The following is a 16302-nucleotide window of genomic DNA, read 5'->3' on the forward strand; positions in this document are numbered from 1 at the left end:
TTTTCAGACAGCTGTGTCCCGAGACGTGACATAGGTAATTGGAAAATTGACTAAACAAGTTGAATCAACTAAATCCCTAATACTATTAGGCTAATAGGAATACAAAAACAAATCATTGATCAGGGGAATATGAAATCAAAGAGCTCAGTAGAATATGTTCAGAGTGTTATCAGAGATTATTTTAGCAACGACCTAGCTGTTACATATTTCATACTCCTGAATACCTTAAACCATTACTTTTAACTTGTATCCATATCGCAACTTCCATAATGGAAATAATACTTCCGCGGTCTCATTTGAATGCTAATAAAGTTAAGCAACCCATCGGCACTGCACACAATATATTTATTCAACACTCAAAAACATACAAGCCTATAATCCTTTTTAGCCAAATACATTCATTTCCATATCGAAGCATCTTCTTTGGTCGCTGTTTCTCAATGTTAAAATGTTATAATCAAACTAGTTAATCTCCTACACAATATACCTGTGTTGTTGCAAAATTATGCATCAAGCTGTAGACTAGGAAATGATTAATGTTATTTCTTAGGCATACCACACTATGTACAGGTAATGCCACTAGTTCTCTTTATAATTATACCAAATAGTTGCAGTTGCTGTCTCTAGTTGTAAGAAAAACTAAAAAAATCAGGCAACCTTCAAGATGGTGCACCATGAGGAAAACTGAAGCTTCACGTGTTATGCGAGAGTACCAAGCTAGTCAAAGTGTTGCGCCGGATCTACAGAATGAACTTCCTTTCCCAAGCTAAATCACCTGTTGAAACACGTCATAAACCCAAAAAAAAATCCAACCTTGAAGCAGCATCAAGTTAAACACGTCAATTTGTATTAGTGTTACCTAATGACGAAAAGATGGAAATGAGGCGTCATCCAATTGGCCTCTCCAGACATTGCCGCTGTTGGATCCACTACATGCTTCGTTTCGCACAGATAAACAAGTCAAGTTACCATCCAAACTCATCTGCTGGACTTCTGCTGCTGATAATATTTTAATGCTCTGCACACAAGTAATGAACTCCCTGCGGTCGCAGGAAAAAGGTATTTGTGTCAATCATAGAAGAGAGATAAAATTTCAAACAATTCAATGTAGATGTCCTTACTCCCAAGGGTCATCACCAACAAGTAACGGATCTTTTTCATGGTCTATATATACAAGCTTCCACTCTGTTCCGTGTTGTTCTTCTAATTGCCCTTCTATCCCAAACATATGCGCAAGATCACGTCGCAGCTCAGCATAACCTTTGTAGCGTGTTACATCAATACATCTTCCAACAGATCCCCGCTTTTGAACCTTCAAAGTAATAGTCAAAACTAGTAATTACAAAAAATATATATAACAGTAAAAAAAAGTGTTGTCATTTTTTTTTTTATCTTTGACTATGAGGCCTCACGCCACATTGGATGTGAGAATCCTCATTTGAGGAGCGACATAGTTAAACCCTTCCAATAGTACCCTTATAGAGATTGAAACTCCCAACCTGACCAAATGCTTTACAGATCTAGCTTGTTTAAAACTAGACCAGCAATTGTTGGTGATCATATCTTATGTTGGTCAACTATGCAGTTGCATTTTAATTTATAAAAGTCAAGAATTAAATAGTCCAGTTTCCATACATGACCTTTCTTTTCTATATGACTTTCATATGAATCTAGTTTGCTGAAAGTATGGTTGGGTAGAAAACTTCACCTATCAGAGGTCAGTCTTCACTGATCCAGCTGTGTTCTGTGATCCTTTGAACATGCAAGCTATTTCATGTTCAGGATTGATCGAACAAACTAACTAAACTCAAGAACATTCATACATTATTTTAAAGGCAATAGTAAGAAGCATGCATGCTACATAATTTAAGTATTGAGAACAAATAGCAAACCTTAGTGTAAGTTCGCATCCGAGTTGGTTGGTTTGTCCAGACTCTACTAAGAACACCCTCATTGACTACATCAGTTGAACAACCAGGATTAAAGGGCATATCAGCCATGCCAAATGACTGGGAACTGATATCCGCAGTAGACAGCTCGGTATCTACATCTTTCTGCTGGCCATAACCTGAAACTATACTCTGTATCTCTTTCCCTGTACCAAGGCCTCTTGAGAGCAAGGCATCTGGCATCACTCCAAGAAGAAAACTATCCCTGTGATCTAGATCATTACCATTTGGACAATTTGAAGGAAGCGGTAAACCCTGCTCACTACCTTCTATGCAGAAGGAGGTTGTAGAAGAAGCATCTAGCTGATCAGCAACAGGTAACTGGTTAGGGAGCTGGATTGACTCTTTTGTATTTAACTGCTCATGCTTGATCAGAACTTGAGGTTTCCTCTGAAATTCCTGCAGTAAACTATCCATAGGAGGCACAGCAGTCTCGTCAACCAAAATTGCTGCCCCTTGCTGAGATTTTCCATGGAAACTAAAAGAAGCAATGTGGTTGTCATTTGAGGGTAAGTTTGCTGAAGATGGACCATCGGTACCACTGAGCATGGATTGACTTGTGAAAAGTAGAGATTTATGGTTATCTAGGATATTGTTATTTTGCACATGGTGCAATTGCTTTGCTTGTAGCTGCAGGAGTTTGGAGCCATCTAGGTAGGTTTGCAAATCTTGCCGCTCTTGAAGATGTTGATTCTGCTGAGCTAGTAGCTGTGGTAACTGAGGTTGTACTTGAGGACTAAGCTGAGAAAGTAATTGATGTTGCTGAATCTTTTGTAGCAACTGCATTTGAAGAATTTGCTCTTGCTGTTTCTGCAAGAGAGATTGCTGATAGTCTAGTGGTTGTTGAGCCTGCAAAATCTGAGGTAAAGCTGATGGTTGGAGAGAGGCCAGGCTTGTTAAAGCAGAGTCCTGTAATCCTTGCTGCTGTAAATGGGTAGGCTGCAAATGTTGACCTGGTAAATGATTTTGAGGTACAATCTGTCCATTGGATTCCTGACGTTGCATATCATCTACAGGTTCTTGATTAACAACACTTTTTTGTTTCTGAGGCTGAGGCTGCTGTAGTTGCCCCTGTTGTTGAAGTTGTTGTTGCAGATGGACAAATTTTTGTTGCAGTACAGGCATTAAAGAAACAGATGTGTGAGGTGGCAACTGAGTTTGCTGCAGTTGATGAGACAAGTGCAATTGTTGAGTTTGAGGATTATTGGAACTCAAACTGGGGGCAGATACTGGATGCATTTGGAAACTTAACATTTTTGCTGGATCCTCCATTGCAGCACCATCATGCATAGATGGCACTGTGGGCAAGCATGCTGGTTGAGATGCTGATGTCATTCTCTGTGAATTCTGTTGCATAGACATCCACTGAGCCAGGCTAAGACCAGGAAGCATTGCACACTGAGAATCTCTTAAGCCAAAATCATCATTCAGCCATGGCATAACTCTTTGGAAACCATTTTCCACATCAAACTCATCTGTAAAATGAGGAACTATCAGCATATATGTAGAGGATGAATTAGGTTATAGTAACAAATGGATAATGTGTAGAAATGCAGAAGAACGAGAAATAGTTCAAAGGTTTTCTATCTTTCAATTACATTAGTGATGCTAGCTATCAAATTCATACTTTCAATTATTGCACAAATACTTATCAGTGATTAACCTTCCCATTGTTTACATAACCACCATACTAATGTTGCACGTACTAATTGGGCTTTTTCCTAATAACTTAAGACTTTGATATATACCAATTATTAATATAGTATCAGAGTAATATCATGCCGCCCAAATTTATTCTCCTGTTTCACAAGTTAACTCTCACTTTTGCTCTCTCAAAATGCATGTCCTAGCCTGATGGTGAGGTAGAGTGTTAGTTAACAATCCTACCTCACGAGACCATATGCAGATTGAGAATTATTTCTGATCACCTAATCTTTTGGTCTAAATAGTCATTCATTCAAAACATGTAAACAACTTCATCTTTGAATTTATTTATTTTCCTCAACTTCTCTCGTACATCATATGCAATTTAAAGCAATTTTTTCTACCTAAACAAATCTAGAAAATTTCTCTGGAAGAAATCTCTTTCAGAAGAAATATGGGTAAGCCAAGGCAGAGTCCCTGATACTCGCACAAAAAATTGTGTTGTTGGAAAGAGCTCACTGGTTTGATTAAAACACAAGGGCGGTTACTGTCATGATCATGAGATTTCATTTGTGTAGTTTGTCTTGCAAGTGGTTACTAATCTCCATGACAAAGGGAAATTGAGCTTCTCTTGAAAAAATAAGGGAATAAACTAAAGCTACATTGTGACTGATTAGCACATAAAAGATATTTGGGACTTGTGCAACACAGTTCAAAGGAAGCAATCTTACAGATGTAGAGCATAATTAACCAAGTTTGTAGACCATTAAGCAATATTCTTGAGAAGCAATTCAATTGGTATTCTTTAAAAGATATTTAGAAGTCAGAAAAGTTGTTGCCAGTACTTATATAGATTAAGAGAAAAGCCAGTAGAATAACTTCAAAAAGTGCATAAGCCATCTTGATTAAATGGCATCCTTTGGAAGCAAGGACATGGATAAACTGCACAGGCTTTGTAGCTATTATATGATATTATTTTTCCTTTTGTGGGCACTGATATTTCTCCTGTGTTGTTTACCTGAAACTCCAGCTGGTTTAGGAAACTTGGGCCTGAAAAAGGGAGGTGGGCATAAATAAAAAGGGGTTGCCACTGGTTCAATTTCCCAAACTGAAACTCGGCTCCGTCTCTCAGTCGCAGTTGATTCATCCCAACCAACCTGTTGATTCAAAAAAGATAATTGGTGCTTTACTAGAGATCACACATTATAGAAAGGATAATTTCCTTTCTAGCAATGTAAATCTGTAAACATGCACTAACCTGGAGATTGCGCCACTGTGAATTTTTCCACCTTATAGGATCTAAGTCACTAATACCTGTAACAGTACCCATATACCTACGGACTCCAGAGTCCTCACTCTCAAACAACATTCTAAACCGCATGCCAAGAGACACCTGGGTATATACAGCCTTATTGTACTTGGCCAAAGGGATAACAAATTCTGAGGGGCTCGCTCTATATAGACAATGAAAAATTCCATTATTGTCCAAACTACAAAGCAAACATAACAAAATAAGTGCATGAAATATTGGTGAACCTGCAACACCTGGGGTTGTAAAAAATAGTAAATGGGCTATTATTTGTGGCAGCATGAGCAGCAGCAGCAAGGATCCCTATGTGCATGCTGTCACTAGATAAGACAGAAGATGATAGAGCAGGTTGTTGTCTATTTGCACGCCGTATACCCAATAAAAGTTGTGACTTCTCATCTCTGAAATGCAAGAGAATGATATTCTTTCTTATGGAATGTGTTATACAGAAAGGTTACATATCAGATAATTATACTTACCGGATAAAGAGAACAGAATCACCAGCAGAAAGCCTTTTTGTGCTTACAAACACACTCCATCCTGTAGTGAGTAGATGCCGTTTGGGTTGACCTGCAATTTGATGACTAATGAATAGTCAAATCAAGTGAAAAGCCAGAACAACAATCGTTAAGTCTGCAACAGTTATTATGCAATTTTGGCATGAACTAAATATACGTCAGCATTGACAAACAAATATAGGCATTCATAATATCACAAGCACTCTTTAGCTATGCATGTTCTTACATAAAATCACAATCACTCTGTGCCTGTGCATTTTTTATTTTAAATTAGTGAGAAGATTTTTTTGGTTAGAACAATTGCTGAGTTGTCTCATCCTATATGCCAAAGGCTTCTAATGTTATATTTGAGAGGTGTCCTAAGACAATCATTTTAGATAATATATTATTTATTGGATAAATAAAATCACTATTTGAGTATACATTCTTTATGTATCTAATTAGATCTTAAACTCAATTAGTGAAGTCTATAATACATAGTATGAGAAATTGTGATTGAATCACAATTAGTGGATATATCTACATATGTAATTATGTATGTATTGAAATATTTCCTAGTTAATGAATTGATGAGAGTAGACATCATTGATTCTGTAAGACTAACATATGTTAGACTCCCTGATTTTACTAAACAGATGATCCTAACTAGCTGGAAACATTGGGATATTGAGAGTTAATATTTGAATGTTGATTAAGGATAACTAGTTCATCGGATGTGACCTGTCATGAGACTTTATATAGTTCTATACATGTCTATAAAGATCTCATTGCAGCTCGAGTGCAAGTTTCGTTCGACTTGAGGTATTCAACTCATCTTGGTCAGGGAAACTTATACTTTGACATCTTAAGCAAATATCTCTTTAGAAGTGTGGCCCTATGAGGTGTGGCCCAGGAGGTGTGGGTATAAGTCGAAGTGTCCGAAGGTAATTGAGTAACCCACAGAGGATTCACCATTCTTTGTATTAGGAGACGTATATCCTATGACCACTTGTTAGAATTGTTACTCGTAAATCTTTAGCTAAAGCAGAAACACATCGAGAGGATGATCCTCTTGGACAGATGTTTGAATAATTTGAATTCGCAGGACAATGAACTACTGCTTGAGTTAGGTGTGATATAGTCAGCCTAGTAGGGACTGACACATAGACCATGTTCTGAACCAAGCAGGTATAAGATGAGTAAAAGGAACAGACACACCAACAACTACAACTGCTGAAAGATTCAGAAGTGGTTTTTGAATCAACTGTAATTTTTCAGTTAATTGGAAGATGATGTACTACTAAGTGTCACTCATGATCGATCCATAATTAATAGTTAACTATGGACGACCAACATAAATCAAAAACTTATAAAGTCACACACACTACGAATTTATCCAAAAAACATAAAATAAGTTTGAGAATTAAATTCTCAGATCGAGAGAGATTGAACCTGATTGGACTAGACGAAGGGCAAATATAAAAGATATTTTGTTGGAACGAAAGGGCGGATGAGCCACGTCTTTTGAAGACGAAGTGAACCCTCTTTGATTTAATTATAAACCAAATTGGTTTGATTTTAATTAAAACATGATTTCATTTTGAGCCATCATGATTTAGTCTTGAACTAAACTTAAAACTATTGTTTGGGTTTTGGGCTAATGGATACGGGTTGGATCAAACTCGTTAGAGATCTATTAATAGATCTCAATGGAAGAGAAAAAAAACGCATTGGAAAACTTAAGGGTTAGACTTTTCCTCTTCTCCTCTCTTCTTGCCACTGCCCCTCCTCTTCCTCTTGCCGCCAACCCCCCTTGGTGGTGTCGCCGTAGTCCAAGAGGGGCCAGCCACCGGCTTCCAAGAGAGCAACAATCGGTAATCACAACTAGCAAAAGTTTCTTCTTCTGTGTCGGACAATGGATGTTTCCAGCCGCAAGGTTTTCTTCCTCCGCCTTTGGCTATTGTTCTAGCAAGCAGTTATTGTTGTCGAAACTCTGACATCATTAGGCTTGTTGCCCCCATTAGTAGTGAGTCATCCGACCTTTGAATGACAGCTTCATCGCTTCCATTCAGTTCGTTTCGTATCAACGATTGCTTTAAGCCTCCAGATACCAAATCAAACCGTGGGTTCTTTCTCGGATCACTTTGTCTCCTTCCTTCGACTAGTATCGAAACGAATACACGACACGTGACTTAGTGAAGTCGTCTCACAGAGATCTCAATGTAGATTCAAGTAGATGCAACTTTTCTGAAGGTTGCTTGTTAATGTTGTTTCTGCTTCACGTCATCCAACAGGTATAATTTATTTATACCATCTATTTCTATGATTATGTATGCTTATATGTGTCTATGATTGTCATTTTGATGCACGCGTTATAGTAATTTAGATTATGCTTCTGCTGCTTGTTTATCGAAATAAAATTTTAAAATGCACATAGAAAAACCCAACATCTAATGCAAAAAGCTTTTATACTTTTATAGATATGTTAAAGCAAGGAGATACATCTAAACAAAGTAGTCTGAATTGAAAGGGAATGTCTTAAGTTAAATCATTTCAAATATCAAAAGCATTTGCAATGACAACCTTAGCAATCAACGACGCAAACGCAATAAAGATATAGTGTTACAAAGGAGACAAATGTTATCACATATTTTTCACTTCTTTTATGCATGATAGGTGTTAGTGCAATCAATCCTTAAGAGAATTGTCTTAAGGGGGGGAATTGTCTTAAGGGGGGAATTGTTGATGCAACCATACTTAAGTTGGATTGGATTTGATGCAATTAGCTAAATTATTGGCAAAATATTTAAGTTGCACCAAATTGATATTCTTATGTCAAGTGTGCAGATGCATACTTATGTTAAGTGTGCAGATTGGAATTGCAATTGTAGTGTGGAGAGAAATCTCGAAAGAGTGAACCATTAGCAGATGGAAATCCAAGTGAATCTTGACAGAGAAGTGTTAGAGGAGTTAACTACTAGATGAGAAGTCCCAAAGGAATGAGCTCCTAGTGGACGAGAAGTCCTAAATGAATTAACTCCTGGTAGTTGGAAGTTCAAGGAAGTCCTGGAAGTGGAATCCCTAGTAGATAAGAAGTCCCAGAGGAGAGAAATCTTGAAAAATGAAAGATGAGAGTACAAATGGATCTTGGTAAATAAAAAATCTCGAAGGAATGAACTCTAGCAAGGGAGGTCCAAAAGGTCCAAGCAGATAAGAAGTCCAGGAAGTTAAACTCCTAGCAAACAACAAGTCTTCGAGGAGTGAACTCCTAGTAGGTGGAAGTTCAAGAAGATAGAACTTCTAGTAGGTTTGACGGATGTTGAAGGTCATTTATGTATTTAAAGAAGCATTGGCTCAAGTGACCAAGATCAAGCATGACTCAAAAGTAGAGAGCTCCATAAGGCTTGTCTAGGTGGTCTCAAGGGAAGAGAATGATCAACATGGAGACGTGAAATAAGTGGATTGAGTGAAATATAATTGACTTTTGTGGTAAAAAAAATTCTATTCAAACGTGTACTCGGCCATAGAACAAGTTTTCTAGGTCGAAGTCAAGGTATTAGCTTGAGACCAAGCTAGTTCAATCAACTAATATTTATATCTAGTCGATTGATCAACAAAGTTGACACTATAGTCAACCATCAGTTTATTGTTTGAGCACAAAAGGGTTTATCTTTTGGCTTGCATCGGCTAAAAGGCAAAACAGACAACTAAAGTTACATGAATTGACTACTAAGTATACTAATTTATAGTTGAATTTGAAATCTCTCAGAAACGGTCAGTTAACTTTCTTTATAGGATAAAGCTCATGCAAGAAGATATAAGTTGACTAAAAGCACTTGAAGCCGACTAGAACCTCGTCAATTGTGAAAAGGTCGAAGAATTATCCAAGTGAGTCTACTGATGGTGTAGGTACACAACTGATGGCATAGTCGTCTCAAGATTTGATCATGAATCTTCTGATGGAGTCGACTGTAGGTTGAAGGAGCAGACTAATGACAGTCATCAAAAACCAAGTTGAAGATTAATCCAAATGAATTGACTAGAAGGCATTTGAGTCAACTAATAGTAGAATGGAGTCAACTAGTTGTGAAATGGTCATTGCAAATAAGATTCCAAGATTAGTGGAAGTCTACTATTTGGGACATTCAAGTAGACTATTGATCATCATATTCACTCTATAAATAGCAAGCAAAGCCATTTCGAACAAAGATTATTGATCACGTCTACTTCTCTCTTTTGTGTGTCAATTGTTGTCAATCCACTTTTCTTTTATTTTACATTTGTAGTTCCACTTGTACTTCATTTTATATTATGTAAGAGAGAAACATTTTTGTATGAGGTTGCTCCACCTTTGGGAAAGAGGAATCTTTTTAATTAGAATACAAGAGTAAAAAAGAACACTCTAGACACGACAATACATGAATAAAGATGAATCTAACTATCCTACAATGATAAAATTTAATTAACATGCATAATTGCAAACCAAATAAAAAATTTGGCAAATAAATTAACAAGAACCTAATTAATTTATTGAATAGAGTGAGACTGAAAAACAAATTTTCAGAGAGCATTTTCCATACCTAAAATATCACTATAGTAATACATAGTGAATGTTGATCACAAGATTGGAAAAGAAGAGATACTTACCACGATATATGTGCCTAAAAGTCCAAGACACATCATGCAAATCCTTGGCAACCAATTCTTGAGCTGGTGGTTGCATTGTGAAATCCTACCAATATTTATATTCATAAGACATCTTTACGTTTTTTGGATAAAAAAACACAAGGAAATAGTCGACTGAATGCCAATTAGACGTACTAGAGGTGGAAATATTTTTTCTGCAGCACGGCGGGGTACAGAAAATCCACCATGAGTGCTTGTATCACTCGCTGTAAGTGTTTTACAAAAGAACTCAGCTGGTTGCTTGTTTTGTTTCAGACCCATTTCAGATGCCATCATTGCATCTCTGTCATACTGTTACATAGTTGTGCCATAATCAAACAATTATAAAACAAGAAAAAATCTATACCATCAAAAATAACAGGTAGAAACAGCAATAACTACTGCAAGTCATCAAATCTTACATTGTTAACAGGTTGAAGAGTCATTTGTGCATAAACCTCATCAGTTTCAGCGTCAGCCTGGAATTGATATATAAACTTTGTAGTTAGACCACCAAAACGAAGTTGTATAAGAAAGATGAGCCATTTCTCTAGAACCTCACATGCAAAGTGACATCAAGAAGCACACAAATCAGCTTAGAAGGTAGCGAGGGATAGTTTGGTATACTATCAACCTCCTTTTGCATTGAGGCGGCAACCTAAAATTAAAGAGAAATAATGATTTCAGTTAGAAGTCACAAATAGGTAAAATCTGAAACCAGTAAGAGGCCATACCTGTTCACTGTGACCTTGGGGAAAGTACACCACCAAGCTACCTACTGGCGGCAAAGATACCAGTGGTCCAGCACAAGCATGCCATAGCTCGGAATCTATTCTCTTCTTTTCTCCTGCTTCACACAGGTAACGGAAGAAGTCATCATAAGAACATTATCGCCCTCCCGCCCAGACTTAATACACCCCAAAAGTTCAAAAGGTAAATACATAAATTGAAAGGTAGTAATAATGCCTGGACCGTTTAACCAAAAAAAAAAATGTGAATATCCTGCTGGAATATTGTGAAGCGGGCGGTCCTGCCGTCCGTATGCATCACTATGAGCAGCCAATCGTCGCGTCGCAATGCTTGACCACCGATTTGGCCAAACGAGTTGACAAAAATAAGCCAATAGAGACAAAATACTGCCTTTGGACAACGCAGATAGCGAGGTTGACCGAGTTAGTGAGAAGAAAATCCAAGGGCAAGAAGATGAAGTTCGTCACAAAGGAGATGTAGACTCCTTTTGTTAGATTGCTGGTGCGTTAAAACTGGAGGCTTGTGTTTATAAGCGCAAAACATCAGCATTTATACTTGGGGATAGCTGAAAACTTGCGCAGCTCCATTACCAGCACCGGTTTTTCTTTTAGAAAGAAACGATGGAAAATCACAGAACAAGTAGTAAACGGGCAACAAATTAACAAACATATACCCAAAACAAAAACACGAGAATTTGTGCTCAAAACCAAAAACCAGAAGAGCTACAAACGAAAAGGGCACCTTCGACGGAATCCCCCACTAATCCACAAGCCGCAGGAAGCTTCATTAATTTAGGCCAGGCGAATCCCAAAAAATCACACAACCGATCTGAAATACGCTGAAGCAAGAAAGGTTCTTCCTCGGCCAACACTCGCCGTTCTTCTTTTAAGGGCCAGAAAGCTTGCACCTTTCCACCTCTCGCTCTCTTTATAGTTATTTTACCCAACCTCCGCTCATTAGAAAATTATTCCCAGTGCGCTTGCGCCGCGGAGGAACAACCAAAAAGGCACCTTTTAGTCATACTACGAAGCTTGAGCTCCACAAGCACCCAACTCTACACTACTCTCCGGCTTCTCCTCTCTCAACGCCAATCCCCATATACGCCTAGCACAAAGGGGGAGTTTGCTTCAGAGAGCAGCTGAGCGGCGGAGAGGATAGGTTGCTCGCCGCTGCTACAGCTGGAGAGGTTTCCCGACGACGATAGGAACGCCGAAACCCGCCGGATGAGGTGGGAGGAGTGGGGGAGGTGGATTTTGGATGGAGTTCCGTGCGCTAATGGTTCGGGTTGGGGCGACATGAAAGGGATGTGGAAGGAGGGAGGGCAGGTACAAAAAAAGAGATGTCGCCGTCGACTTTTGTCAATTTTTTAATCACTTAAATTATAACAACAATATTTAGGCTTAAAACTTGAAGAGGGGGTGAAATTGTCATTTCAATAATATTATATCAGCTGAAGTAACGGTGGAGGAGAACAAAATGCTGAGAGTTTGGTTAACTTATCTGAATTGAAGAAGGTGTAAGCGTCAAAATGCAGTAAAACATATGAAATGTTATTTATTTAAATACGTGGTTGTTTATGTCTGCATAAAAGGCTGCGTGGAAACCGGAACCATGCACATGCTTTGGAACGTGTAGAAAATGTAGTAATTCGCCAACTAAAAAATTCTCTCCGTAAGATACATGCAAATTAATGCTTGGAATTTAAAAATAGGAGAGTAGGGGTGGAGCCCACAAGGGGTAGTGTGGCCACGGCACGGTGGGGAAACACCGCACGCGAAAGCTGGGAACAGTAGCGTCGGCCGTCGGATCCACAGCTTTTTGTCGGGCGCTCTCGCTACCCAAAACCCACCCCGTACATCTTCTCCGTCGTTGGCTGCGGGGCCCGCTTTGCCTCGTCCTCAGACGTGAGTCACTTTCGCGAGATGGCAGCATCACGTCAGCAGCGCAGCTCCCATTCCGGCCACGCCTGACGGCCGCCGGCAGCCGTTCTCGTAACGCTCTCGACATGGGAAATGATGTCCTCGCTTTCGTATGCTTACCTGCTCCTACTCGTCCTTCTGGTAAATTGTGCGGTAAACATTGGAACTTCGGCTGGAACTCTGGAATTTAGGAGGGGATGGAGTTAGCCATCACCATCTCTATCCCCATCCTCCCCGTCTCCGGAAGATCTCTACCTCCATTGATCTTGTCTTCACCTGACCGTGGAGTGGGGAAGAGTGGACGAAGACGATTGGTGACGTTGGCACAAGGTCAACCTGGGAGCCAATGACTGGTTGCCTACGGTAGGATTAGGGTAGGAGCCTACACTTGATCTTAGCCAAAAGGCCGAGAAAAGGTATAGGGTTAGGGTAGGAGAGGACAGATAGCAGGGGTAGTAAGAGGAGCAGTTGTACCAATTACCGCGCCAAAGGCTGGCATTTTTTTTTTAATTCCTAGGTTTTTGGGGATTCACCGCTATGAGCAATAGCACCTCACGCATCACTGAAATTTCCTAGGCTAAAGAAACAGGCAGTCTAATTTCCTATAACTGATGCTTATTTTAAATTTCCAGTCGAACCCCATTCACTAAAGGGACGTTTGGTATACATTCCATAATGGAAATGGATATTAATATTAGTGAAGGATTAATAGCAATGGGAATGATTATCAAATTTTAATACTTGATATAGATACTGGAGATACTGGAATAATCGATCAGACAATCGATTAAGGCTCTCAATCGATTAAAACATGGATTAATCGATCGTCTGATCGATTAAAACATGGCTTAATCGATCGTCTGATCGATTAATTGTCGTAGTTTATTTTCTCAAAAAATCCTGTAATCGATCAAGTGATCGATTACACTTGTTCATAATTGATCAAGCAATCGATTATGAACATCCTTACAGATTCTTTACATGAGGAGAAAGGAAGAAGAAGAGGAAGAAGAAAAGGGGAAGGGGTGGAGGAGCTCAGCCAGCAGAGAAAAGAAGAAGAGGAGGAAGATGGAGGGGGAGCTTAGATGAACGGGGGAGAAGAAAAGGGCGCGAGGTACCGCTATCCACGGGGAAAAAAGCTGTGCCGCGATGGGAATGGGTTTAGCGATAACCGGGGGAGGGGTAAGTTATGAAATCAGGGATATCAAATCCTTATTTTGATTTCCATTTTCATCTACCAAGCATTAAGAATGGGAATGAAATATATTTCATTCCCATTCCTCTCTCCTAAACCCGCCTACCAAGCGCCCCCTAAGTCTCTAGTGTTTGTCAATTAATCAAAGTCCTCTGCAACAAAATTTGCTTCCTTAATGGACATCTTACACTCTGTTCGAGACAAATGCGGAACCTAAATATGTCAAACGTTAGAATTTCTAGATGAAGTTTCCTCCTATTCTTCTGCTGAAGAAATCGTGCTAGCAAGTGATCAGGTTTAAGTAGATTATGTATTTAATAAAAAAAAATTAAATTAGGCTTAACACAAATGCTACTAGAGGTAGAATCCATCACTCCAACGGTTCCACGATCATATGTGAAGAGATAAATCGAGAAGTTGTCATTGACCACGACGGAGAAGGATATTGTCTCGACTTCGCCAAAATTCAAATTCTTATCCTCTTCTACAATTCTGCTCCGTCGTAACTAACTCAATTATGTTCCAGGGACAACACAAATTCTACTCAAATATATATTAAGTGTGTTTAAAGATTTGAAATAGTACACATGAACCACAAAAGTTGCTTATGGCTAGAAGGCTAAAAAAAACGAGAATTGAAATTTTTGAAGAGATTGCAAAAAACTATATGAACTATGAAGAGTTAAGTAGTTGCGAATGTGATTATGGGATTGATGGCTCAAGGTCCCATTATGATATAGACTCCTAAGCAAGGAGGAGTGAATGGTATGCAATGTGCTTAGGGATCTTAGTGCATTCGTTAATTTACTAAAGGATGCACTTAAAATTATAAAATTCTTAAAGGACGCATCGATCACAATTTTATATTTCTCAAAAAATATGCTTAATTTTAAAATATTCTTTCTACCTTACAATCTTATATTAAAATAAAAAATTAATTTTATTTATTTAAATCAAATCAAATTGAAGAGAATCAAATTTAAAAAATAAAAAATTAATTATTTCGTCAAAAAATTTAATATAAAAGTCATTGATAAATTAAAAAAATTATTTTTTAAAAAATATGTTATTAAACTCATGAAAATCTTCTAAATTTATCTATTTTTTAAATTTTAGAGTTTTAATAAAAAATAAACAAATTTAAAAATAAAAAAAGCTTAATAAAAAAATATAACAGTAAAAGAACGTTAATAAAAGTAAAAAATTACTTTGGTACTATTTTGGTTATAGCATCACTACCTTGATGTTGATTTCATCAAAATATCACTATCTTAATGCTGATTTATTAAAACATCACCATTTGTTATTAATTTCTTCAAAATATTATCACTTTGGTGCTAATTTCTTAAAAATATCACCATTTTAGTATTGATCTCATCAAAACATCACCACATACAAGAAGGTACATAGTTAGAAGGTCTTGAATATGAGATTTTAGGACACCGTGAGATTAAGAAGCACTGCAAAAATCTACAGAAGTTAGATTCGGTCCTATTAAACCTGTATAAGGTCATCAATGGATTTTAACCAAAATTCATTAATGGGCCTCGAAAATTTGAAATTCTAAAAACTAGACATGAGGTAAAAAATAGGAGAGTGCAGAAAATGTAGATATGATTTGTAACCCTAGTTCTGAGCCTCCTACATGAAGTTATGGATTCGTGCCAATTGATACATCCCTGAATTTTTAAAAGCAGACTATCTATGGCTAGGAAGGCCTTGAATCTAAGACTTTAGGGTATAATAAGACTGAGGAGAAATGCAGAAACCTACATGACTTAGATTTGGTTCCGTCAAAGCTATCTAAGGTCATCAATGAATTTTGTCTAAAACTTTAAAAAACCTAGAGGATTTGAATTTATGAAACTTAGACATAAAGTGGAACAGGAGAGTGTAGAGAAGATAGATATGGTGTACAACCTTTTTTCTAAGCATCCTATATGAAATTATAGGTTTGTGCCAATTGGCACGCCAATTAAGTTTTTGAAAATAAATTGTGCAAGACTATGAATGCCTTGAATTTGAGACTTTAGGGCATGGTGAGACTGATGAGCACCGTAGAAACCTATAGAACATGAATTAAGTATTAGATTTGAGAGTTGTTCTAAGGCAATCGCGTTGCAATTGTACTATTTATTTAATAAATAAAAATTTACTATTTAAGTATATATTTTATATATTTGATTGAATCTTAAACTTATCTACTGAATATCCATAATACAATTCATAGCATAAGAGAATTTGTGATTGAATCACAACTTGTGAGCATCTCTACATGTGTAATTATGAAAGTATTGAAATTATCCCTAGTCGATGAATTGATGAACACGGACGTCATCAATTCTTTGAGACTAGCACATTTATACTCCTTGTT

General features: G+C 37.7%; 1 protein-coding gene across 4 annotated transcripts; it reads right to left on the reverse strand.

The window, feature by feature from the left end:
* Positions 1-523: 523 nt before the first annotated feature.
* LOC141812429 (auxin response factor 16-like) lies at positions 524-12091 on the reverse strand. Of its 4 annotated transcripts, none has more exons than XM_074700422.1 (14): positions 11556-12091; positions 10799-10911; positions 10627-10722; positions 10487-10543; positions 10221-10376; positions 10047-10131; positions 5382-5472; positions 5139-5303; positions 4852-5047; positions 4612-4750; positions 1893-3424; positions 1122-1312; positions 860-1040; positions 524-775 (listed from the first exon to the last, which is right to left on the reverse strand). In XM_074700422.1, the coding sequence occupies exons 1-13, from the start codon at positions 11599-11601 to the stop codon at positions 860-862; spliced, it is 3048 nt and encodes a 1015-aa protein (XP_074556523.1). In that variant the 5' UTR covers positions 11602-12091; the 3' UTR covers positions 524-775. The 4 variants fall into 4 exon arrangements, with proteins under 4 accessions (XP_074556523.1, XP_074556521.1, XP_074556522.1 ...); XM_074700420.1 differs by having other exon boundaries at positions 5130-5303; XM_074700421.1 differs by having other exon boundaries at positions 10799-10914.
* Between the last annotated feature and the right edge of the window lie 4211 nt (positions 12092-16302).

Source organism: Curcuma longa, chromosome 19 (assembly GCF_044706935.1).
Source record: "Curcuma longa cultivar G26 ecotype Majalengka, Jawa Barat chromosome 19, ITB_CL_G26_1.1, whole genome shotgun sequence".
Classification (NCBI taxonomy): domain Eukaryota; kingdom Viridiplantae; phylum Streptophyta; class Magnoliopsida; order Zingiberales; family Zingiberaceae; genus Curcuma; species Curcuma longa.

What these genes read in the sequence shown, in the direction of transcription:
- LOC141812429 (XM_074700419.1), bottom strand. Translation starts at nt 11,601, where the DNA reads ATGAAGCTTCCTGCGGCTTGTGGATTAGTGGGGGATTCCGTCGAAG. An exon ending in TTTTAGGCACATATATCGTG is followed by an intron (nt 5,473 to 10,046) that starts GTAAGTATCTCT and finishes ATCAAATTGCAG; the next exon opens with GTCAACCCAAACGGCATCTA. An exon ending in GTTGGTGATGACCCTTGGGA is followed by an intron (nt 1,041 to 1,121) that starts GTAAGGACATCT and finishes CTGCGACCGCAG; the next exon opens with GGAGTTCATTACTTGTGTGC.